General features: G+C 31.8%; 1 protein-coding gene and 1 non-coding gene across 2 annotated transcripts in view; both read right to left on the bottom strand.

Moving 5' to 3' along the window:
- The window catches only part of LOC118193756 (paired box protein Pax-7-like), a 46245-nt gene extending 44276 nt beyond the window's left edge, over nt 1–1969 (bottom strand). The window contains exon 1 of the mRNA XM_035364887.2: nt 1796–1969. Coding sequence (XP_035220778.2) covers nt 1796–1885 — 90 coding nt within the window. The 5' untranslated portion in view covers nt 1886–1969. The remainder of the gene's footprint in view (nt 1–1795) is intronic.
- Nucleotides 1970–2462: 493 nt separating this feature from the next.
- On the bottom strand, nt 2463–2536 carry TRNAA-GGC (transfer RNA alanine (anticodon GGC)). The gene has a single exon. It is a non-coding gene; the product is annotated as a tRNA-Ala (tRNA).
- Nucleotides 2537–27054: the final 24518 nt, after the last annotated feature.

Consider the following 27054-nt stretch of genomic DNA (forward strand, 5'->3'; position numbering starts at 1 on the left):
TTCAACACCACGAAGGCTCGCTAAGAAGGTGGGAGAAATACCTTATATACTCCCCCTTTTAAAGGTCGACTGGGGTTTTAAGGGGACCCAGTTGCCAAATACTGGGGGAGGAGAATCATCATTCAACATTTTAATTCAGGCGTCACTGTATGGACATTAGGTAATTTTGGAAGCAGGCAAGATGATTGAAAAATTAGCAACGCCTTCGCCGGGAATCGAACCGCGGACCTCTCAATTACGCGCTGAGCGTGCAGACCACTACACCACGAACGCTCGCTAAGAAGGCGGGAGAAATACCTTATTTCTTTTATTTATTCAAATGAAGACGTAGAGCTGATTAATTTAGGCAATGTGTACGTACACAAATTTTTAATTTATATAATAATATATGCTGAAAATACGAGGTGATACTCAAAATATAACGAAACTGTACGAATACACCTAGAAGATTACACTTTGCTAGTATTATTCTAGATAGCGCTGCATGCAGCTTCACTTAGTGTGTCACGCGCTGATATTCCACAGTTAAACCCTCATTTCTGTAGGTGTTATCGTCGAATCGATGTTACTATAAACGAAGCATCAAGTCTATCATCGATTTGGTGCTACTATAAAGGGAACAGAAAGTCCATGACAGACTTGATGCTTATTTTATTGTACCAGCCAGTTCCTCCGATAATGAGAAAATAGCATACAAGAAACTTTTTTTTTTCTTATGTTCAATATAGAAATGCCAAGTTGGGGCATTCTGAGGCGGCTAAAAGCTAATCCTAGAAAATATCATAATAGAAAATGAGTCTTTCATCAGTATGTTACGTGCGCTGAAAGACCATCAGTTGTGCAGCACTCTTTGTGTGCACTAAAATGGCAGTTGTCGTTTACCTTTTTTAGTTAGCACATTTACCTTTCTGAGATTTTTCTTTTCTCAAAAGTGAAAAATTTGTCTGGCTTTTGTTTATATACGGCAAAGCATACTAGGGCTATCTTCCTTAAATTATAATAATAAGTTGTAGACACGCTTCTGTGAAAGCAATTAAGTGGTCGCACTCTTCTTTTCTCAACTCTGCATTATAGGCGGATTTAGGAGTTCGATAAACGTGAGCCCCATCTTAGGGACTTTGTGAAACTCTACCTTGAATCTTGCCAGCCTTAACTGCTCCCAGGATTCTCAGGTTCCGAAGGACAGGAGGTAGAATGGCCAAAATCTAATCGTTCATCATACTGTCCGCCCGAGGATATATTAACTAGGAAACCGCTTAATGAATGCTTTCTTCCAAGAGCCGATATTTAATGAATAAACTGAATGAGCAGGATAAACGATTATAGTATGGGATGTCTGTCTAAGGACAGGAATGTATTTTGAAGAGTTTTCTAAGCCGAAGGGTCGTATTCATGAGAGGAACCACGAAAACTGTTCAGCTAGCCCATACGTCAGGACTCGAACCCGGATTGAACAAGTGTTCAGTGAGCTTATCCACTCAGCAACAACAAATTTATTAGAAAGGAAGAAGATTTAACTCTATTAATACAAGACAGAAGCATTGCAGGTGGTGTTGCTACTTTCTAATAACAAGTGACTTCCATGAAACCTACTCATTGTGAGAAGGGCCCTGTGGTGTGTCCGTACATTCTGATAGGGAGTATTTTGAGAGTGCTTCTGGAGAATAAGGTGAGAGGCAAGTTAATATATTTTTAATAAATTTCGAAAGTATTTGGATGTGACTTTACGTACTTTCAGTGAATTTCGCGAGAATTTACATAGCACCTTTAATATCCTATTTGGGAAAAGACTCACTTGATATCTGTTTAGAATTTTCGACACACATCCATGTGACACTCTGAGCTGACGGCTGATGACGCACGGACGAACGCCAGCTGCTGCCATTTCTACAATTTTCAAACGAATATGATTAGGCAACGGCCTACCGTTGATGAAAACTCCTCCTAATTGATTTACTCGGCCCTGACCTGGAGAGAAATGGAAAAATTTCATTATTGTATTATGATATTAGAAAATGAAACATTAATTAACTGAAATAGAGGTAATACTTTTCAGAATTTTATGAATCAGTTTATTAAAACTCTTTACCATATCTTATTCACAACACTAACACATCAGAAACAAGCATTTATTTAAGAATATTAAAGTTACACAGCGTTACATAAACAGCTAGTTATGTCGAATCTTCGGTTTATCGTTTTAAACTGCAGCTCTTGTAGCATGTAGAAGAATTCGTGCCTTGATCACTAACTCTTCTTTTGCTATATTCATTTAATTTATATTAATTTTATACAATGTATTTTTACTAATCTGTTTATGTCATATGTCTTATTTAAAAAGCAACCAAAATTTGGAAAAGAAGCTATGCACCGGTACTGAGTTCTGAAAATACCATGAGCATTAAAACCTTGTAGAGACATTAGGTTAATTGGAAAAGCAAGAGAGATGAAAAATGAGCAATCGCCTTCGCCGGGAATCGAACCACGGATCTCTAGAATGCCGGTCCAGCATGCAGAACCACTACACCACGAAGGCACGCTAGAAAGGCGGGAGAAATACCTTATAACCTCTCAAACAGTAAGTCGTAGATCCGTAGTTCTAATTTAAGAAAAAATTCAAATTTAATTCTAATAATTCAAATAAAGTGGTATTGTGCACTATTATAATAGTTTGATTTATGTGATATTTAGCGAAAGTATAAGGAATTTAAATTTTCATTCAAGCCATCTACAAAGGGAATTTCAATTAGTACCCGCTTAAATCCTTTGAGTGAGAATTTCACCTCTACCAAGGAGAGTCACATTTCTTGCCACTCGAAGAGAAAGAAAACTCTCCTTTCATTGCTATAAGCATAAACATTTGCCTCCTTGGTTTAGAACGCAATTTCAACCGACAGCCACAAATGAACTCCATTGTCTCAGTAGATTAGGAGTTTAGACTGTATTGCTGCTTTCAGTTAATATGGCAGTATGCTGTTGCTTAAGTGCACGCCAATTTGCTCTTTCCAATACGAGTTTTCTTCTCCCCTTTTTTAAAATTCTTTAGCACTGATTAATCGATTATCTTTTTTTATGAAAACATAGTTAACTGCAACCGTAGTAAACAGTCTTTACCGTGGTAAACTGTAGAAGTTTGAACATTGTCATTGGAATTTAAAAAAAATATTTATAAAACTTTTAATACGTACTTGCGCAGTTATCTAGTTATAGTATATTCATTTGTTTGATGAAACGGAAAAGTAGATGATCAGTAATAATAGTTACGATTAAGATATTTATTCAGTGTTGATGTCTCTTTATTAAATATATAAATTTGTGTAACCCTTTACAGTTGTACGGTGCATATACATTACAACCTTTTTTTTTTTAGAAAATAATATTCCATATTACAGTAATAAGAGACATTTGTTAATTTTAGGGCACAAGTAATATGTCTCACGTACAACATGCGAACTATAGTTTTGTAATATTTGAAACACATAGTACAATGGTACAGTTGCTCAATAAAGTAAAGCAATGCTGAAATACAATAAAATGCCAATACGATAAGCTATTTGTACTCATAATGATGATGCATGCAGATATTTCCGAGCATAAAATTTCACTCACATGAAAAACCCACATTGATACCTCTTTTGATTTAAAAGTAAACTTTATTTGTTAGTATTCAGAGGGGTATTTTGCATCTGTGAAGTACAGTGAAAAACGGAAGTGTAGTTCACCCTTAGTTTTTACGGAATAATTGCAGAAAAGTGTGACTAATTTAGCACTTTTAGACGGATGGCAGTTTTTGCATGACTTAACCATTAATCTGCATTCTCTGCTTTGACCCATCAGAGAAGGGACAAGAAGCGCTTGCCTCAGGTGAAAAATTATAGGTCGGGCCAAATTAGCTATGAAAAATTAGAAATGCATTTTAAAAAAGAAACTATGATTGTTAACTTCCATCTGTGAAACACATCAGAAATACTTGTTTTAGAACATATTTAAAGCAACTAACTTTTATCAGCACTATATGCAACAATTTAAAAGTATTTCTATCTTCCAAAATTTCTTCTTCTTTTCTATCTACCTAAAATCAAGACTTTAGAAATCACAGAAAAATTAATTTTTATTAGAGGAAAAAATTCAAATTTTTATATAATTTTAAAAATGGGAATATTAAACTAATGCATTTAAAGACAAATAATTTAGCCTCATATCAAAATAACATATAACAAGCTTGTTGTGAGCTTGCTGCTGACCATTATCGGCCCAGTGGATAAGGACGCTGTCCATTGCTAGTATGGCTCCTCCGACTCAAATCTCAACGAATGGGTTAACTACATGGCTTTTTTCCATGAACAAATGACATGGTTTGTCCTTATGTGAGTACGAGCTGCTTTCTTTTTAAAATGTTCTTTATATGGCATCCCTGAGTTGAAGCAATTCTTAGGCGTATTTTGTTTTAAATCAGTTAGCTGACCCGAGCTAGCTGCATAAACTTCCAAGTCTTTTATTACACGACGTCGTGTGTAATATGGCTACATACTTTTAACCAACTGCTTATAAAAATAAAATAATAATAATAGTAATTATAATAATAATAAGGGCAGATAAACTGTGAGCTTCTTTCTAATAAAATTGAAAATACATTCCAATAGTTACATTTAACCCCTTCGATTTTCTCAACGCATTTTCATCATTTTCTCCCTTTTTCGATTATCTTAAAAACATTCTTATTTATTTATTATTTAATTGGTAAATTCTTCCAAACATTCAGCAGGAATGTTAATAGAGAACATTCTATAACATTCCGTTATTCTTTTATTCTTAAGGCTTAAATTCTGTATAAGAATAAAAAACATTAGAAAAGTACCATATTAATTCAATATTTCATGATTATACGTAGTTACGAAAAGTATCAGAAAGATTCTTAGTTTTTAAATTATCTCCACAGAAGTTTTCTCTTCTTAACTTCCATTCAGATCCCATCTATCATCCTAAGATTCTAGAGCAGAGACCAACTGGAATGAATTATTTCAAGTTTCTTTGTGAGTCTTCACCATTGTGAATATCAGAAAAATTTGAAATGAGAAAGATACTTTGATTTCGCTAAATAGTACTTATATTTAGGCGTTCCCCGTGTTGAAAAATAAAGATAATCAAATAAAACGATATTTTAATTGCTTAAGCTTAACCGCTTTTGCTTTATTTCTAGTGCTGCCATCTGTCGACAACTAATGTAGTGTTTCTTCTTTACTTCCACACGCAAGTTTGCTTAGAAACAGGTAATTAAATTAACAAATAAAACACGCGGAAATTTATTCTGATAATACAAATTCATCTAAGTTGCAGTCTTTTGCCAACCAATAGGTAAAGCGCTGTAAGGAAAAACTTGGATCGGGATTTAAATGAATGAAGAAATACTGAATGTATTTGTTATGAGTTTCAGAAGGCTTTGGCTTGATTTCCTGGTACCATCTAGTGCTTTTATTATTAAAAAACTTTAGTGGAATGCTGAACATTTTATTGCAGGAGCTCTCAAATAACAACAACAAATGTTTAAAATAAATCAGTTCTTCATTCACCATTGTTTCGGCTTTTACGCTTCATTTTCTCAAGAACGGATTTAATTTATCTTTATTGGTTCAAATTTCATTTACTTTCTCATTGGCTTACATCCCTTCAACGAATGATATGAGGCTCTGAGGGAAATTTTTAAAAATCATTGTACTCTGGAGTTATTTTTCATTTCTATCATGAAAGAGAAAACTGTGTTAAGCTATTTATATAAATATTAATAGTAATTATTAAATAAAATTATTAATTATTAATCAAAATTATTAATTATTAATTAAAATTAATATTTAATTAATTTTATTAATATTTAATAGTATAATTAATAATTTGCATGAATACGATCATATTCTTCCTAAGTTTTAAAAATTTTTCCCTTGGCAAGTATACCTTGTGCTTTATATTGGTATGAATTACTAAGCTTCAATTTATTTGCTTTTCCTTTCCTACTAGTGTGTAAAACAATTATGTTAAAAGATTCGGCTCTTATTAGCAACGATTATGCTTTCAGATTTATGAACTATTTTAATAAAACAGTAAATAAGGCATAGCTCATTCAAAGAAAAGCAGATAGTTCTGCAAGTGGAAATGTTAGATTCGATCTGGTTATACTCAAAGAATCGACACTGCGTAGAACCACACTGGTATATGACACTAGTAGTTACGAGCATGCGATCGAAACGAAAAAAGAGAAACTTCGATAATGCTGTAATAATGAGCAAAGGAATTAATGCACTTTTGCCCCCTTCACAGAGTAGTTACAGGCATACTATCGACTCTGCGTAGGGTCGACGATGTAGGAACTTATATTAGCATGCAATGGGCATTGCGTAATATAGCAAAGGTTTCTAATTCAAACAGCTCATAATCAAGCAGGAAAGAATTTGATTAAGCTGTTGTTTCTTTGATTAGATCGATACAGGCATAGGACCAATACCGTCGTAGTACCGACACCGGCATAGATCCGAAGCCGAATTTTGAGCTGCCTTTGTCTAGCCTATGCCGGTAGACAGGCAGCCAGTTTTATGAAGTGTCGGTTCTGTACCGCATTCCCATTACATTTACCCATATATTCTGAATTCGGTGTGGTCAGCATAGTGACTAATAAAGGTAGTCCCCATAGCTTTAGTTCCATATTCGGATCCCGGAGAAGGCATGGATGCTTGTGATTAATGTTTTTACTACATGAGGGCATTTGAAATCAAGTCCAAGACTCCTTGAAAGGCTGATGGTAGGGGAAGAACAATGAGAGACCTTTGGAAGCCCACCCTCTTCTCGCTGAAATTTGAAATGGAGTTGTGTCAAAAGCCGTGCTGTCAGCTACAAGTGCCTAAGCCCTAGGGTAACGATAGGTAGTACTTTCTCACTCTTGGCCTCAATGAATTCCGTGAACCTAATCTGATACATGACAGGGGATATTCAGCGACATATTTATGCAGTTATCTCTACTTCTGTCAAATTGTCTATTTACATTTTCACGATTATTACACGAGCTGGTCGATCTTTCATTTACTGCACTGATACATGATGTTGCCAATATGCTTGTAGAGACATTAGGCATTTTTGGAAGAGGAAAGATGAAAAATTAACAACGCCTTCGCCGGAAATCGAACCGTGGACCTCTGGAATACCGACCCAGTGTGCAGACCACCACACCACGAAGGCACGCCAAGAAGGTGGGAGAAATACCTTATATACTTCCCCTATTAAAGGGCGACTGGGGTTTTAGGAGACCCAATCGCGAAATCCTGGGTGGGGAGAAATCATCATTCACCACCCTTTTAGTTCGGGGGCCACTGCAGAGACATTAAGTACTTTTTTGGCAGCAGGCAAGATGAAAAATGAGCAATCGCCTTTGCCGGGAATCGAACCACGGACCTCTGGAATACCGGCCCAGTGTGCCGAACCACTACACCACGAAGGCACGCTAGGAAGGCGGCAGAAATACCTTATATGCTTTTCTCATAGTGTGTAATTTTTTTTTCAAATAAATAAAAAGGTAAAATTAATTGGTTAAAAAATCAGTCACTAGAGCATTCACTACAACTGCTTTTAGAGAAAAGAAAAGAGTTTCCTTTAGACTGGTGAACAGACAGAGCTCCCAAACAAATGCATCTTTAAAATGTAATAACCAATATGAAAATGGAATATTAAAATAGGAACTTTTGCAAGTTTTAGTTGCTTTGATAAAAACTTAAGTAATTCATTTGATAACAAACTGTACAACGTTTTGAGAGAAACATCTGAAGTGGCGGAGGCTTCATACGTAAGAAGAAAATGAAGAAACCCACAGTTCATGTCGTTAGAAAAACAAAGGCCTTTATTTAAAAATGTTTTTAGGCAATGACTAACTTAAATTCAATTTGATTATATATGCACTATCTTAGGAAATCTTTGCATATTGACATACCATTATTTTATAATAATCTAGAACTGTATGTTGTGGAATGCACAGATACATTGCCGAGTGTAATTAGACTATTAATACTTTCCAGAGAAGCTTGAAAGTTGATATGCGGCGTTGTTACCTAATATTTTGTAGTACCTACCCTTTGGTGGCACAATGGGTAAGAGTATGCAGAAGTAAAAAATTTCAAAAATTGACCCCTTTTTTTTAAACGGGCATTTATAATGACATAAGGAATTTTAATTTAGATATATATTTATTTATTTTTCCTGAAATAAGTACACTATTAAATAAGTGTTTATACTATCTCACAGAAAATTTTAAATGAAATTTCAATGAAGTGATACTATCGCGTATGATATTTCCATACATCCAAAGTGAGAGTACATGAAATCCTTTAAAAGAAGTAAGTAATTAGGAACAACGAGTAATTTTTTTCCCCACAGCTTATAATCAATCAGCCCATGATCAATCATATGATTATTTATTATGTCTATTCCTGCTGTGATGGCTGAAGTCAAGTGTTAGTGGTTTTTATTTTTCGGAGTTCGCGGACTTAGTGCAAAATGAATTTCACCCTTACAGCAACATCTGAAAGGAAACTATATAGTCTACAATTACTATCGACATCGGCAATTTCATGTTAACGCAAATTTTATAGTACTGCGTGGATATGTAATAAAATCAAAATTAAAACATGCAAAGAGTAGATGACTACGCAAAATGAAAAAAAATTGAAAGTTATAGTACATCATAAGTCTAACGTAGCTGAAATTGATAACGAAATTTCAGCTGTCGAATGCATATAAACGAATAAGGAAAGATGCCTTGATGATAAACATTTTTAATGGAGATTTGAATGGGTTCTTTCACAGGGATTACGATTTTGAAGTCAGTGTGCCATTGACTGGAAATTTCAAGTTATCTCTTCATAGATACGGTGAAAAGCTCTAAGATCCCACACTGGATTCAGATAGCATCGATGATTTAATTGTTCCTAACGATTTTAATAGTTTTACATTATACGATAACAAAGATATAGGTATAAATGCCATTTTTAGTTCAGAAAAGGGGAAGACAGGTTGTTAGAAAAAGAAGACAAATTATTTCCTGCACGGAACATTCAAAATAGCTGCAAGTGATTTCCTGAGTTATATCTTGCGCGCAAATTTGGGTAGCTCAGTGGATGAACAATAAACGATGGCCGTAGCATATGTTCTGAAGTTTGAGAGAAAGATGGAGCTTTATAACAAAATTTTTCAATATTTAAATGAAAAAGCTAATTGGAATTCGAAACACATCATAATAGCTTCATGGGGTGTACATGAAGCTATTATAAGTCATTAGTGTCCACAGACTTATTTCCCAATAGAACCGTCAAAGAACGTAACACCCAATTTACACTAGAACATTTGTGATGTGAACAAGACATTAGTATAGTAAATTCGCCTTGAGAAAACGAAGAAATTCGACTAAGTCTTAGAATGGTTGGAACGGCTACTTGGCCCATAAAAGATAAATGATAAAATTGCTGAACTTTGATAGTTCAACCCGGGGCCAAATCCTGAGGAACGAGAAAGTTTCATGGGAGTTTTCGTACTTTTCCCATGAGTAACATAAATGCGAATCCATTGTCCTTAAAAATTTCTGCTCGAAGGCATCCTTTCCCTTAGGCAGATAACTTTCGTGTGCTTTTACATTACCTCCCTCTCCTCGAAAAAAGTTCTGAACAGTCTCAGCAGATGAAGGCTGGTTAATAATAGAAGACTGCCCAGAGGAACATGAGCGAAAAAAATTCATTGATATATTTTTCATGAAGCAACTAGATAACGAAAGTGTTCCTGTGGAAATGTAAAACTGTAATAAGAGAATCTTAGAACGAACAATATTATAAAGGTGGAAAAGGGGAATCATAAACGGAGCAAAGGAAGTTTATGCAATGCCTGAAGTTCAGACAGATCATTAAAACACTCAGAGGAAGTTTAAAGTACAATTACTACCAAATAAAATGTGACGATTTGAATTTACAGCAAAAGAATGCATTTAGGTGGACAAGAATATAGGAAGTACCTTAATTAATTTAGGCACAAGTTTCTAGCATTTGTCTTAAAAATGGAATATAGCTAGAAACATGCAATCAAAAATTGAAGATGATAAACGATAATTTGAACGTATCATCTCATCATCTAACAAGAGACTTATCATCTCATAATTGAATAAAAAAAGAGCTTAAATATTTATTTCAATAATGGAAACATAAATCCATTGATAATTTTTAAATACGTTAGCATTTTGCTGCCAGTCCGAATCCTAGATTAAGCATGAAGAGAATTACAAATGCTTTTAAAACAGATAATTGGTATTTATCATTATTTACGCAAACAGACTTTAACAATACGTAATATGAATATATTCTTAAAATCTATATTTATACATTCCAGTTAGCCTAAAATTTTGCTAAAGAATGCGTCACTATTCCAAAATTTATTGAAAGGTAATCAATCAAGGAGTGTGGTTTTGTGCAGAAGTGCCACTGAATTATACAATTTACGATTACCCGTCCATCAATGAACATTTTTGAGCGGAAATGTTTCTTATTTCCATCGTGTGGATATGTGATTGCGGAAGTGCCACTAAACCTTTTATAACAGTACCCATAAATAAGAAATTACCATTGTGTCTCTAATGCGACATACGTTTTTCGCCTAAGACAGTAAAGCATTATAGATTAGCTGAAGAATTAAATTAATTTTTTTCCATTGTTCAATTAATATCGAGAATGAAGATAAAGAACTAGCTATCTTGCCTGTTCGTGAGAAATCATCTAGAACCAAACAGCATCAAGAATGTTTGCTATCTCTTCGCAAAAATCAGAAAAATAGTATTACTCCACGAAGATAGACTTTTTTCAGTATTTTCGTGAGGAATTTGAAAGACGGGAGATAGTATTCAGTACGGTTACGGCATTTCACGCAGACAAACTAGTATTATTTATAAAGAGCCTATCCAATCCTTTTTGCTATTGTGAAATATATTAAACGTTTCCAACATTTGTTTAATAAATTTTCTTTCTCTATGTTCATAAATATCTGGTAGTTGGTCGTGTTACTGACTTTATAGCTCTTTGTTTTACTAATTAAGCAATATTTCGAAATCATTAGATGGCTATGAATTGCATTTTAAGTAACAATATTTGACTTTATCAATCTGCTTATTAATATTATGAATTATTGTCTGATTATTAAACTACGGATTGATTTGTCATGAATTATAATGCTATGAAATACTTTTTTAAGTAGAAATGCCTTTTCTCCTTTTTTTTGTTATGTCACAGACGTGGTATTCTTAAGTACATTCACGAGTTGTTATGCAAACATCAAGCAAACTTTATTGTAGAAATGAATATAGAACATGGAAAGAAGAAATTCTGTCTTAAGTACCTAACGTAAAGTTATTTACATTATTTAAATTAGATCTGCATAACTGCATTTAACAGTCTTCATTTTTTAATTTTAACATTAAAAATTGTTGTCGTCATGGATATTGATTCAAACCTCACCTTTAGTTTCTTCACGCCGTTTGTAAGAATTAAAGTAATGTTTAAAAGAAATAAAAAAACTGACTGAAATAAATAATAAAATCAGGATTTTTGCATATAAAAGTTATATCTTCTAGTCTAATTAGAAAACACATTCACAGCTAAGGTTTTGAAAAGACATTCATCTTTAAATAAGCTTTTTCCATACAAAACTTAGCGAAGATTATTTTGTGTGTATGCAATTCCATAAGAAAGTGATCTTTCATTTAAAAAACTATTATCTACGCTGAAATATAAATGACAAAAAAAAAAAAAAAAAAAATCTTTTTCGAGCTAAAAAAAAAGCGACCAAAAAATTCCTACCCTACTATTATGATTCTAGAAAATTAAATAGAAATTAAATATTAATAATACAAAAATAATCTGATAAATGAATAACAATGAAATCATTGAATAAAAATGAAATACATCTTACTCTTAATATTTTGATTTTAAATTTAAAAAAAAGGTTGATAAAAAGCTCTTATTTATTTATCAGATAAAGTTAGAATAGAAAGTTGATCAATGAGTACCAATACTATTATTTTGCATTAACTAGTTATTTAAAATTTCAACCTTCAGTTCTCCTTTTCCGTCTCCACACTAAAAATGTGGATGAAGAAGAACCAGAACAATGAACTGCTTTACGTGTCATATTTGAATACATATTTTTGTTCTTAGGTACCATGAATTAAGTGATGACATAGGAAAATGAATACCACATTTTTTGTATTTCACATTTCTTTACACTCTTAATTAGTAATTCTGCAAAGGAATTAGTAAAACATGAATATGACTATATAAAGATAATTCAACAAGTGATATGTCCTATGTTAGTTAAAATTGCAGTCCTATGTCCTATGTTAGTTGCATTCTTGCAATTCTGCTTTCGAAAACAACGATAATTAAGTTTTAAACTGTTGTAATGATATTACAGCAGAGGCGTAGCCAGCACTAAATATGAGGGCGGGGTTCTCATTCGTTGAAACGAAATTTTTCCAAACCATCTATTTCTTAAATAGGTGAATACTTGATATAAATTCAAACCTTTGCAGTAAAATTAGCATTTAAAAAAATTTTCAAACTAATGTTAATTAAATAAAATTAATCTAATCTAATTAATTAAAATATTTTAATCCATGTTTTAATGCATTGTAACACATAAAAGTAATCTATTTTTATATGTCTTTCCATTTTACATACATCCATGGATTTGCTATTAGGATCACAAAGCTGAGTTTTGATTATTGCTTTTTTAAAGAAGTGATGATGAATTAAAATTTTATCAAGCAATACTTTTATTTTATCTTCTATTTTTCAGTACCTAAATCTGAGATTTTATTAATATACCGGTTTGCTGAGAGCTTTTTGTCTGCGAAAATACGAATTAGGAGTATTATTTGTAGTTTTGGTTTTTATGTCATTCCTTGAAAAGTTTTACAGTGTGAAACAGAAATATGTAGTAAAGTGAAGTGGTAGTACGTAGTAATTGACTTCTACTAATGTTTTAATAATTTAAAATTAGGATTCTTTTCTTCCTGATATGAAGTTATAGTATTCAACTTTTATTACATGTTGTTAAATTTTCCTAGTTAGAAGCGCTGAAAATCGAAACAAAATTTTAAATATGCTATTAGAAATTTTTAATTATATGTTTTCTATTTCATAAATCTGGCGAAAAAATTAGAAAAAAACTTCACATTCACTATACTAAGCAACACTTAATGCAACTTGATGCAAATATTATCAGAAATTGATCTGCTGCTATTATAGTCCCTGTCATTTCTAAATTAATCATGTTCATTAAAAAGGTAAATATGAAGTAAGATTCGATTGTTTGACTTAGTCATTTAGCTGTGTTAGATAATCATCAGTGCAGTAGGATAATTTTTGGGAAAGGCGTGAAGTGGAAATGATTCATATAATTATGAAAGATTTATATCTCTAGGAGACGAATTTCTTATTACAGAAAATATTAAGGGAATAAATAATGAGAGTGTTGAATTCCGAAAGCAAGCAAAACCAATGTTAGCATTTTCTCCCTCGCATTTTAAAAATTATAAAAATTTAATGTTACTTGAAAAAATGAAATACTATTTCGGTAAAGAGTTAGGTAGATTTATTTGAAATAGAAGGAAAATACGCAAAGAAACTGTTGATTTGTATATCATTAATGCAAGCCAGCACAGCTCCACAGAACTATCACTACCGAATAACTTCAGATTTATTATTTCATAAGTATTGATTACACTTGAGCATTATGTAACTCATAAAACAAGCGTGATCTTTTTGTTAGCATTTTCTTTCTTTTGCTTCAAAAATCATAAACTGAACAATTATAAGAGTCGTTGCTGCCTTGCGAAAATTACTACAGGAAAAGTGAAATCCTAATTTTAGAAGTTTACACATACAGCTTAGAGATTTATGCATAATTTTTTACGAGCTTTATTTAACGATTCTTGCGTATAATGATACGAGTTTTATAGCACTGAAGGGAGGAAGAGTTATTACCAAGTAAAAAAATACAAAGACTTTGTTTCCATCGTAATTGCATTAATTTAAAATTAGACAAAAAAAAAAAAAAAAAAAAAAAACCATATTCATGCAGGTTGCACATGAAGAACGTCCTGAAAGACTCACATAGTAACACATATCATTCACCAAGAATGGAATTAAAGTCGAACTACCATTGCTTCTCGGCTTTAGCCATTCAGCTACTGGACTGCCTAAAAAAAGGAGATTCGAGACCCGGCTTTACACATAATTTACTCAAGATTTTTGTTATTCTGTGGCTGTAATTTACTAAATTTTAATTTTATAGATGTACTCAGGTTTAATATGCAGTTTACCAAAAAAAAAAAAAAAAAAAAAGTGTAGCTTATGATTAGGGGGGGGGCACTTTTTGTCAGATTCGTTCGAAACGCAAAGAAAATTTCTTTAAAATGACTACCCGTTTAAAGTAAAAATTTGGATAATTTCAAAGCTGATGTGTTTTTTACTGCATTAATTATTTCCTAATGAAGTTTAGAGGCTGCCCATGATCACTTTGCTAAAATGTTATGATGCCGATATTTGGTACAAATTCACATACAGATTTTATATGAATATTTTTTGCTAGTTTTCCGTGATATTAAAAATTCTTTCTTATACAGATGAGCGAATGATATTTTAGCTCTTGTTTGGATTATGAAGGTTTCATTAGTTCTGCCAAAAAGAGCAGGAAATGTATAATAATACTTAATATTAAATTTCAGTTATATGCATGAATGACGGTGATATTTACGAAAAATAAGGCGCTCATAGTTATCCTCAATATCAAGACAATTTTTGAATAGAAATTAATCTTTTTGACTTCTAAGACAAGAAACCATGCACAACAGAGATAATTTATCATAACTACTTGAGACTTAAATGTTACGCATCAGAATATATAAATAAATATTTCCTTTCTTTTCGCACCGTTGAACTATGAATTGAAATCTGTTGCTACTGTTAATTAATGTTTAGTATAAAATGCTAAAAATGAAACACGCTTGAGTTCAGATGAAGTTTTAACTTTATAACCCTTCTCGTGAGAGACCTCTTAACCAATATAAGCAAAAATGTATCTCATCTTTTAAATATCTGTAAAGACAGATGTTTGAATGAATTTCTAAAGTTTCAAAAAATTAGACTTAAATTAAATTTTAAAAAGTTTAAAAGAAGGTAAAGAAAATAAAGATAAATATTTTAAGAATATGATTTGCAAAATAAAATTTAGGGTACTCAAACAATTAAAACTTATATTGCTTAATCGAAAAGCAACATTTTATACGTTTGTTAGGTTTATTGATACAACTGAAATCGAAAGTTGGTTTAATGAAACCAAAAGCAACCATCCGGAATTTAGGCCAAATATGATTTACCCTCTAACGTCTAAAATTTTCTTTTAAACGCGAAAGATCGAAATAAATTTCCTAACGCGAAATTTTCAAAATAGTGAGCGGAGAAAATAGAGTTCTGGGACCCCTAAGAATTGTGAAGTTAATTACATTTTCTATGATCCTAAACGTCGTTGATTAAGAAAAGTATATTCTTCCATTCCCCCCTCCAAGGCCAGATTTTCTGACCGCGTAGAATTTACGCTTTGTTTGCCTTTACTTGTTCTTAGTTCCCATTTAAGATTTTACAGTTAAGAAGAAAACCGTTCAACTTTGCAGAAAATCCTTGCTAATCAGTCGAATTAAAAAACTGAAATCTTTTCTCTGATTTGGACCAAAATTAAAAAACTGTCTCTGATTTTAAAGAAATGGTAAACTTTTTGAATTTAGAAATTTCGAAAATTGCTATATATTTATATAATTCGGCGATGAAGGGGATGCCCAGGCACCCTTCCTGGAGACACGCCTTTACAAGCAATTGATTGAATTAAAATCTCACATTTCGTAAACAATGACTTAACTTTTGCAATAAAAAGAATTTTCTGTGTTGCTCGCTACCTTTAAATGAAAAATAAGTTACTTTAGAAGCACAATTATTCAAGCAACACGTAATCGCGATCTGTTTTTAGAGAAGTGCTTTTCAACAGAAAATAATCAGCATACCTTTTGAAATCCTGCAATTTCTTATAAAATAGTGAAAATACTTTTATATCAAATAATATTTCAGTAAGAACAGCATTTTTTTTTAAACGACAGAATCGTTTAATAATATTAGCTTTTAAAGGGAAACACTTAAAGTTAATATATAACAATATAATTCTAAAGAAAGGATTGCCAACCTTCTTTTTAATTAATGATGATTTAAAAAGATTTTTTACACTCCCCCCCTAATGTTATCAAAACTTCTCTTATAATCATAGAGGTGTAACCAGTGTACCATACAGTTTCACTGAAAAATTACAGTTTTCTTAGAAAATACAATATCATACGTAAGTGCATGAAATATTAATTAAAAATGTTAACAACCAAGCCTTTTTAGGTATTTGAAGCAATGCCACTGTCGATGAATGATTATATAAATCTCAGTAAATTTTAACCTATATGATTCATTTTCATGCATTAGGCTTTTTACAATTATGTAATAAAAAGACTTTATAACATATAATATTTTCTGAACTTTAAGTCATGAGTTTTGTCTTTTGAAATGGCCACTACTAAAGCCACAAGTGGTGGCCATTCTACTGTGGAAGCACCTAATCGGCGGCTACCGGTGCCTGCTATAAAGGGACGGACAGTTACAAATGTGCCTTCTCCGTTGTTCGAACTCGGGCCTTCGGTACCGTATAGCCTCCCCTAACTACTATCTCGTCTGGAAGGCTGATATAAAATACAACGCGTATTTTCTACTTACATAATTTTCAGTAGCATTACCACCAGAACATCTACAGGAATATACTTTGTTTTACATATGATTAAGCTATTCCTTATTCGTAAATTTTCTTAGTTATATTACTAACAAATAACTGTATTCTCAATAAAAAGAGTTTTTCCGTACCTATTAAAAATAATAGTTATGATTAGTTTGATTACATTTTCTAAATACCACATATCAAGCGCATGTGCAAGCATGTAACATGTTTATTCCGTTAACTAATCTAAGTTTTTATTTATTTGTTTCAATGTAGCATCTAAAAATGTGTATATTATTATTATTTAAACAGTTCGGGATATTCCAGTTGCACTAAATTTCTTTAGCAGCCTTGCAGAATTTTTTTCCAGTGATGGAAAATAAAAGATTTAATAATGTGATATTTTTTTTAATAAACGTATCTACTACATGACTTTTCAAATATTGTGTGTATCATAGATAATATGCTTTCACATTTACGTGAATAATGCACATATTCACTTTCGCTTGCACTGCATCTAAACACAACTGAATTAGAATGGGTTATTTATTTCTCATTTTTCTGAAGTTTATTTACAGTTAGTAATACTTTGTTACGCCAAAGAAATACTTACTTTAAAACATAATTATTTTAATATTTAAATTTCTGAAATGATTATTTTGTAAGAACGCTACAGATATTGAAATAAACTTCCATAAATTAAAAGAGAGGAAGGAAAAGCTGAAAAATGTAAATATATTTAATTATCTAGTTTGATATTTAGAGATTTACACACTGAGAAATTTCATTTATATCATTCATTTTCTGAAAATCGGTTTGAGGAAAAACTTTTATTGATCGTTATCTATTTACCTCGTATTATAAATCATTGTTTAAACAATTATTGAATTTATTTATAATTTCCATGGAATAAGTATTGTAAGAAACATCATTTGCAGCAATTTAAAAGGCAGAAGAACAAAATTTGTTATTTAACCGAGATAAAAATTAAGTTATTTCAAAATTGCTTCCCCTCCCCAATTTTTTTAAATTGCCATGGAAAAGGACATTTCTAGAAACATAGTCCATAATAATAATAATAATAATAATAATAATAATAATAATAATAATAATAATAATAATAATAACAAAAACAGTCATGAACGGCATGAGGTTTCCTTACTAAGCTAAAAATGCGAAGCTAAGAAGATGTGGGATTACTAAGTTAAAAATGTGAAGCTAAGAAATTTTATTGACGAAATTTAAGTCAAAGGCAGCAATATTATTAATAAAAGAGAGGGAATGTATTAGTCGAACTTTTAAGCACTTACTTGCGTACACATCATTGCGTAAGACAGTTTGTAAGCAGTTTTCTTCTTATATTACCGCGTACCCTCGTGGTGTTACTGGCTAGCCAATTGAAGTATCCGGTGTTCGAATCTCGGTGAGGGCATCGTTGGTTTCTCATGTTTTCCAGCTTCAAAGGAATTCTAAATTGCTCTATAAGACAACTGAGATATTTCAGTTCCTCAGACGTATTTCATATTTAGCTATAGTCTGACTTGAGACGCGATGGGAAAATCGATGCGACTTTAATATCAAAAATCTGAATCTTCGTAAGATAAGAGGCAATGATAATTGTCTCTTATCTTGCGAATTAAGATTACTATTTAGAGACATTAGGTATATTTTTGGAAGCAAGAAAGATGAAAAATAGCAACTGCCTTCGCCGGGAATCGAACCACGGACCTCTGAATACCGGCCCAGCGTGCAGAACCACTACACCACGAAGGCATGCTAGGAAAATGGGAGAAATACCTTATATACTCCCCTTTTTAAAGGGCGACTGGGGTTTTCAGGGGACCCAATCACCAAATCCTGGGTGTGGAGAAACCTCATCCAACACCTTTTTAGTTCGGGCGCCACTGTAGAAACACTAGGTATATTTTTGGAAGCAGGAAAGATGAAAAATAGCAATCGCCTTCGCCGGGAATCGAACCACGGACCTCTGGATACCGGCCCAGCGTGCAGAACCACTACACCACGAAGCCACGCTAGGAAAGTGGGGAAATACCTTATAACTAAAATATTCGTTTTTTTCCCTTTATTTATTTTATTGATTTATTTGTTTACATCTGCGATGGAATAGTTTGATTCATATGGCAAGAGCTAGTACCAGATGATAGAATGCGTAATGTGAGAGTAAAGGTATATGGGGAAAATGGAAGAATTAAGAAAAATTAGATGGCTAAATCTCTAAAGAGTGAAACTTGATCAGTGTCATGCATATCTGTTAAACTAATTTTTTTCCATAGCAGTTACCAATATATATGCTCTGTAAACCTCAGTGCAACTGCCAATCTATATGCTCCGTAAACCTGTAAACCTAAAACTCATCTTTTTTTAAGAGTCTCACTCTGAAGCCATTAGATAAATGAGTAAGATTGTTATTCAGTATGCTTACTGTTTTACAATTTCAACTTTAATTTTACAGTTTTATCATTTAATGTCGCATTAATTTTAGGAAGCAATATGCATTTATCAATTTAAATACACAAAATTGTGTTTAATTTCTTCATAAATAACATTTCTTTATGATATTATATCTCCGAAGGGAAAAAAATGCGTTAGAAGGGAATAACAGAAAAGCAAATGAAAATGATTTAGCTTTACAGGCATGAAATTACAAAAATGAAACTAGCATGTAGCTAAAGCATTCAAATCCTGCACAAAAGAAATATTTATATCATGAAAATAAAAGAAGTTTTAAAGGCTTCAAATACTGAGCCTGTCTTTCTTGTGGCGGAGATTTTTCAGTTGAATTCAAAGACTTCTTCATAAAAACCCACTAAAGATCGACTGGTTAAGACCGATAAAATACTCAGAGTTCGTGCAGTGTTTAGGTCCCAGACAAGCGGGGTGGCTGCTTGGTTGGCTTTCGTGGTTTTTCCCATGTTAATATTAACATGAATACGAACCAGTTCCCTTAGAAAGTCCTCCAAGAAGGCATTCATTCCCTCAGGCAGATAGTCTTCGTGAGCTTTGGTATATTCCAGTAACCATAACCAAAGACTTTATTTTTATTCTGTTCCTTTCTTGAAGGTGAATCTTTTTTATTCAACTCTACTCAGGAAGAAGGAAATAACGGATAAATTTCCACTTTCAATTTAGTTAATGATTCAAAAGGGGAAACGCCTTCCCTAAAAATAAAAGTTTAATTTTATCCTACTCTGTGGTCTTACAATTTATTTGAAGATGTTTCTGTGATACTTAGTTTGACCAATTTTAACAGAGAACTGAAATTAAACATTATTTGAAAATAAATTTCCCATCTTTGTTGAAAAATTTTCAAGCCCCGCACAAATGAGGAGGGAACATTTTAGGGACATAAAACTTATTTCATAAATCACCTTCCTCCTCGTTCCAATTTTCCAAGTGCTTTTGCATTCGTGTAAAGAAGCAATTTCGGCCTTTCTTAAATGTAACTTTTTTACATTTAATGTCCATAGTTAAAAACTGAAAAATAAGAGCAATAAATATATTTTTGCACTTGTTTTTAAGAAATGATTTTTCCTTTTGTTAAATTTAACATCCCCAAATTAAAAAAATTGATAAAATTAATAAAACAGTCTTTTTCGCTTCCTGCCTTTCAAAAGCTTGCTGCGATAATGTTTCTTAATTAACATGTGTGATTAATTTAGAATGCGAAAAGTATATTTTGGAATGGGGCATTGGACAACGAAACTAACTGTGAATTGCTCATGTGTTCATAGATTATGCTGTTCTTTAAGCTAATAAATTACTAGCGCTTAATGTGCTGCTAAAATAGGTTTCACAAAATCTGAAGCGAATTAATATAAATTGAATATTACTTAATATGCTTACATAAGTATATAAATTAAGATGTAACTTGTGGCGGAAAACAAAAAATTAATAACTATGCTAAATTTTCAAACTTTAAATTTAAATACACCTTTAATACTTGAACATATATATATATATATATATAACTATGCTAAATTTTCAAACTTTAAATTTAAATACACCTTTAATACTTGAAAATATATATATACATGATACGAAGCAAAGATTAATTATAATAAATCAAAAATTTAAAAATAATTTTGAAAAATCTAATTTTATCCAAACTACAGCAAGCATGACTATACATTAGCCTCGAGAAAATTTATCTTTCTTAAACGGCTTTCTAAGATAACAAGTTTTATCTATTACAATAGATAAAATATGACGGAAATCATACGCAGCTGAGCAGTTTCTTGCAGATTTGGAAAACGAATGGAGAGTTTTAGTTTTTAATGTCGAAAATGGATAGAAATTATAGATTTTATCCATTACTTCCCCAAAAGTTTTCTAAATTAACTGACATTTTATTTGTCATGTCCTCGGAAAACTTGGTAACTGATAATAATACGAATATTACTCATTCAGGAAATTAATGAAATATCTTTAAGTAGCCCAAAAGTAATTGAAAAATTTTGTACGATTGCTAAACGAGTAGAAAAGAAGAAATACACTTTTAAATTATCTTTTGATTAAATAAGTTATTACCATTCTTTACAGAAATAACTGCATAGTAAGATGAATAAACGCAAACCTAATTTTATGCGGTTAAATGTAATTTTTGTTCACTTCTGTAGTTGATAGCTATAAAAAAACGTTCTTTTCAGTGAAGATAATCTTTTATTAATTTTAGCGCATTTTTTATATTTAGCTCTCTGATTCCCTTGCAAGCGATACATAGTGTTATTTACAATTTCTTTTGATTTGCATATTAAAAAATTATTATCTTCGCATTTCGTTGATTTTCAGTTTTGACGGTAATTTTATTTCTAAGGCATGTTAAGTGGGAGAGGACATGTGTGCTAAGAGGTGTGTACTCATAATTTCTGAAGAGATTCTGAAATATATTTTCAAAACTTTTACACAAAAATTTAAGGAAATTTCTTTAAATAGGGACCATATTTGGTTAGGTCCATAATATCCTTTAGGACAATATTTGGTTATTCAAAGAGCTCTTCAGTTGCAGATCGGCTAAATAAGCTGAACATATACAATTCGAACTGAGTTTAAATCTCGGGGAACGGCCTAGATGTATAGGAGTTTCGTAGTTTTCTTCTCTCTATTTAACCAGAACAACGAACTAGTCTCTTTCTGAAAGTCATCCACGAAGAAATCTTTCCCCTTCTGTCACTAAAGTATAGCATACGTGGGCTACCTATCTAAGCTCCGTCCTGATTTTGATCGGGAGCTTCTGTTGATATGAAAACAAAGAATCTCGTATCCCTCTTCCCCTGTCACTATCTTCTTGAGAGGACTTTCAGATCGATGGATTTTAAGTGCACTCATAATTAGCAAAAGCACTGCCCTTAAAAACACTATAATTCTTCCGGGATTCGAACACGAAAGCAGGGGTTACGGAGACAGCTTCTGCTAATCACCAAATCCTTGGAGGGCGAGAATGCTTATTGAAATCTTTTATCAGCTCATCAGGGAAAGAACATTCTTATTAACTTATGGGTACATATATATGTATATATATATTACTAATATGCATTTTAACGCAAAAACTACGCCTAGATAAAAAATGTAAAATAAATCTACCTCACAATTTACTGGTAAAATATATTTACCTCAAGTTTGCTTTAAAAACATGGACGATTAGGGAATTTTCCGAGTAATATTCAAATGAATACAGGGAATATTCATTGTCAATAATTCTATAAAATTCCTTTATGAAATTTCTAACGAACAAAGCAAATTTATCCTTAATTTGTTTAGCTATATTTAAAGCCAATTAATTTCATTAGAACATTTTTCTAAACTCCTTACTACCTTTCCTTCAGTATATACATTGCAGGATATGATGGAAATATTTACCACTAGTAATAACGAAGATCACATTTCCATTTATTGACAAAGTATAAAAATAATATTCCCCGCTTTCTTATAAAATGCATTGCCAAGTAGGGATGTAGGAACAGATATCATTTCTGCGATCTTATCTGCAGATGAATTCGAAACCAACTACTTTGGTTTTCGTTAGGGCTGCGAAGGGAGTAAAAATTGCAGAAATTCCATCTATTTGTTACTTCCTGTGAGCAAGCTAGACTGTGATCTTAAAGATGCTTATCACTTCATCTTAAGATCGTAACTACGTGGGGGTTCCGAGTATGCCTGACGTAATATTGAGAAGCGAGAGAAAGGCCTCATTCTGCATGTTCGGTTGCAACAAAATAAGTGTACCTTTTCCGAACTTAATAATAATTGACTTGAAGGACTTGAGTGACAGTAATTATGCAAATCTAATTTAAAGCTCGGGAAACCAATCGGAATTCTTTGATTATTGAAATATTAATCGGATGCTTATGCATTAATTAAGCTAAAAATGTGAGGAATTTAAAGGGATTGATATGCTAAGGTCTGAAGAAGATTCAGTATTCGATGCCTATGCAAAAATTTCGAAATGACTGTAGTTGAGAAAAGAAGTAAACTTTTCCCTTTTTCCCTCTCACTCTCTCTCTTTCTCTCTCGTTCACTTTTTTTCAAAAATGTGTCTTAATGTACAACGATATTCTACCCTATGCCAATTTTACATCACAAAAAATACTTATGTACAATAAACATAATCACAAAAAAGTAGCGAAATGTGAAAAGTCTTTGCATCACCAAGTGTAAGGCCTGCAGCCAAACAGGGAGGTTATACAAACTGAAGCATTGACATAGCACAAAATTTCAATATTAGTGAAGGCTCTGGTTTTCCTACGCACGTTTCTGATTGAGACGACGAACATCTAGGAATCGCTATAATGCAAAATCCTCCTTTCCCGACTCTGCCCTCTTAGACTTCAATATCTAGTTTAGTAATATCAATATCTAGTTTCAATATCTAGTTTAAATGGAATTCGAAGCTGTAATTATACATTATACTAGCCGTTCTAAATCAAATAAACTGTGAAACAATACGCAGCTTTTTTTAAATATTCATAATCATTAGAAGACATGTATATAATTTGTCATTATGTAAATTCATTAAATTTAAATTAAAATATTTATAGTAGTATACGGTGTTGTTACTCTTAGTTTAAATACAAAGTACATTAAGTTAATGAAGCATGTTATCATGTAAAGCATAAAAAGAATGGAGAAATAAAACAATAATTTAAACAAAATTGAAGCGTTAGTGAAGCAATAATAAAAGGGCTTAAACAACCGAAAGAATTCAAAACTTTATTTAAACAAGAAGTAATTTTTAGGCTTTTTACAAATTTCTGATGGACGGTATAGTTATTATTCTAAACATTTCTAATACCGTTAGCGCAGAATTTTTTTAAATAATAAAATATGCTCTGCTTTTATTCATTAACTTGCACTAATTTTAGAATTAGTTGCATATAATGAATATGATACGGTAAAAGGTACAAAAGTGCAGAAAGAATGACTCAGTGCATAGGTGTAATATATTTTGGTAGTTAAAAAAATTAAATAAAGTTTTTACAATACAAATGTACTACAGATTTTCATATTTAGTGTCTTTTATTTTATTTTGGAATGATTAAAAAATGTATGAAATTCTCATTTAAGAATTAACTAAATTTCCTGCTAAAAGTATGGAATAAAGGAAAGTTAACTGATTTGGGTTCTATATTTCACGAAGAAAAAAAATATGCTTTTCATCAATGCATATTTTATGACAGCTGCGTTAGGAAGTATAATATTATTCAAGTTCATTAGGAAGAAACCCAAAATATTTTAGTAGATACTTTGAAACAATTCGCAGCTAACAACGAAATTACAAAATGAGTCAAAACATGTTTTTTTTTTTTAAAGGATGTTTTATGCATTAAATTTTGCGGAAGTCGGGCAGAAATGAAGTAACATCAAAGAAATAAACGGTTTTATTTATCCTTATCAACGTCGCTTCAAAATATTATATTTAAAATATAACAACAGAAAAATTTTACTTTCAAATAATTTGAATGACTTTTAACGTGAGCTTAAAAGTAATCAAATAAAGATATAAATACACAACTACCTGAATTAATTTGTAACATTCGTAACTGCTTAATTTGCAAGCGCTTATAAGTAATTGAACATATATCTTTGAGAGAGTTCCTGGCAACATAAACAACTCGAAAACAATTATATCAGTATCTGACGCGACAAACTGCCCCAGAAAATATGCGCTTCCTATCATTGATTACCTGCAGAATCCAACTAGTTTAAGAATTATTTATCGATTGGATTAACTCTGAAAATATGTGAGCTTCTCACAATATACCCATATTAGGAATACAGCAAGATGGCTCCAAGTCAAAACTATTATAAATTAGTTCTTTGCATATCTTGTAGACAAGCAAAGCATTGTTAACAACGCCCATGTCAACATTATATTTTTATTGAATCCTTAAATTGCGTATAATCAGCTTGATTTCTTTAACTTACAGATTCTAATTTAGACTGATCTAAGATGCCTCAATGCTTCGCACAAACGCTTGCATTTAAAAAATTGGAACAACCGGATTTATGTGTACTTTCAACCGCCTTTGTTTCCTTATTTCCACATTGAATATATATTATGAAGGGAAGAATTTCTTTAATGAACTTTTCAGCATTATGTTTCTTTATGCTACTATATATTTATCATCCACATGATTTGGACGAAAATTACTGTAGGGCCGAACAAAATTTCTTTATATTCCAAATGGTCTCATGCATAGCCTATTATCAGAATCCGCCCATTAGAAGTGATATAAGACATTCAATTTACCTTTCAAATTTTAATAGTATTATTTAACAAACATGGAGATTTAAAAGCAATAAATGCATTCCTTAACAATTTAAATCTTTATTTTATTTTTAGAATAATATATTTAATTAATATGATTTAAAACACATTTAGTAAACAATAACCAAATGATAATTTTATGAACAATTACATAATTATGATGATTAATTAGAAATGTTCCTAATGCCATGTGATACGTATTTCGGTATAAAATCACTTGCTTAATTCTACTCTAGAATCATCAGAAAAGTGCTTTTTTAAAGTATTAAAATTTATCATTTTGGGGAAGATAAAAGCAGTTTATGAGATGCTTGAGATAAGTAATTTATTATTTTTTTCCTTTTAAAAACTGAATTTTGTCTAATCAGTTAAATAACTTTTAGCTTTCTAGGAAGGCACTACCGATTTAAGATTTGTACTCACTTCCTGTTTTCATGTAGAGAAAAATTGGTTGTTTTATGCACAAATAGGTCTTTGAATGAGTGCAGATGCAATATTTTGCATTAAAATACCAGTGTTTGGATGACTTTTCTGTACTAGGAAAACTGATGCATTAAATATAATATTTGAAATTCAAATTTAGAAATCTGCATGAAGCGATTTAAAATCATGCATGCACTTAGATTCCCAATATATATTGTTAGATATTTCAGAAATTTAGTGTTTCAGGACGTGATAAACTGTGTTCCTGAAGATTGAATGAACAAGTTTTTAAAGAAAAGTCGTAATAAAATTAAATTCAATTTACTAAAATTTAATACTTTGACTTGATCTTTAATTTATTTTTAATTAGCTTAGGAATTAATTTAGGATTAGAGCTGGTGGAATAAATTAATTAGCATACGAGAGCCTAAAAAACGTGACTGAAACTATTCAGTACGAAAGTATTTTCGAAAAAGACAACCGTTACTTTGATACTTTGGTTGTATACTGGTTTGCAGCAGGTGAATGGTTTTCCTTCTCTTCTTATTTCCATAGATGATCCCCTGTGAGGTCTGACGATTATGGATTCCTAAGTGATACTTTCTTCAAATGAGGTAGATATTAGATGGGAAGAGAAATTGTACCACCTTGTTTCGGTGATGATAGACAACCGTTATAAAAATCAACCGCTTTTATAATAATAATTTTACAATCGAACAAAAATTAGCTCTGGTCTTCTTAATACAGCAAATTACACAGTAAATGTCTGCCTTCCTGACTAACTTTCCAACCAGACTGGTTCATAATTATTTTACACGTGGAGAAAACTAAGGAAATATCCATGCAGCCAAACTACTTTGCCGGCATTCGAATACAAGCCGAACTACTAGTATCGCGTTATCCGCTCGGCTGGCTGGTGAGCGCAGTCACGTTTTATACTTTCTAATGCATCAAAATATTGTGATTTATTAAAA

Source organism: Stegodyphus dumicola, chromosome X1 (genome assembly GCF_044657685.1).
Source record: "Stegodyphus dumicola isolate Sdum_Otavi_A_Nest chromosome X1, ASM4465768v1".
NCBI classification, from domain to species: Eukaryota; Metazoa; Arthropoda; class Arachnida; order Araneae; family Eresidae; genus Stegodyphus; species Stegodyphus dumicola.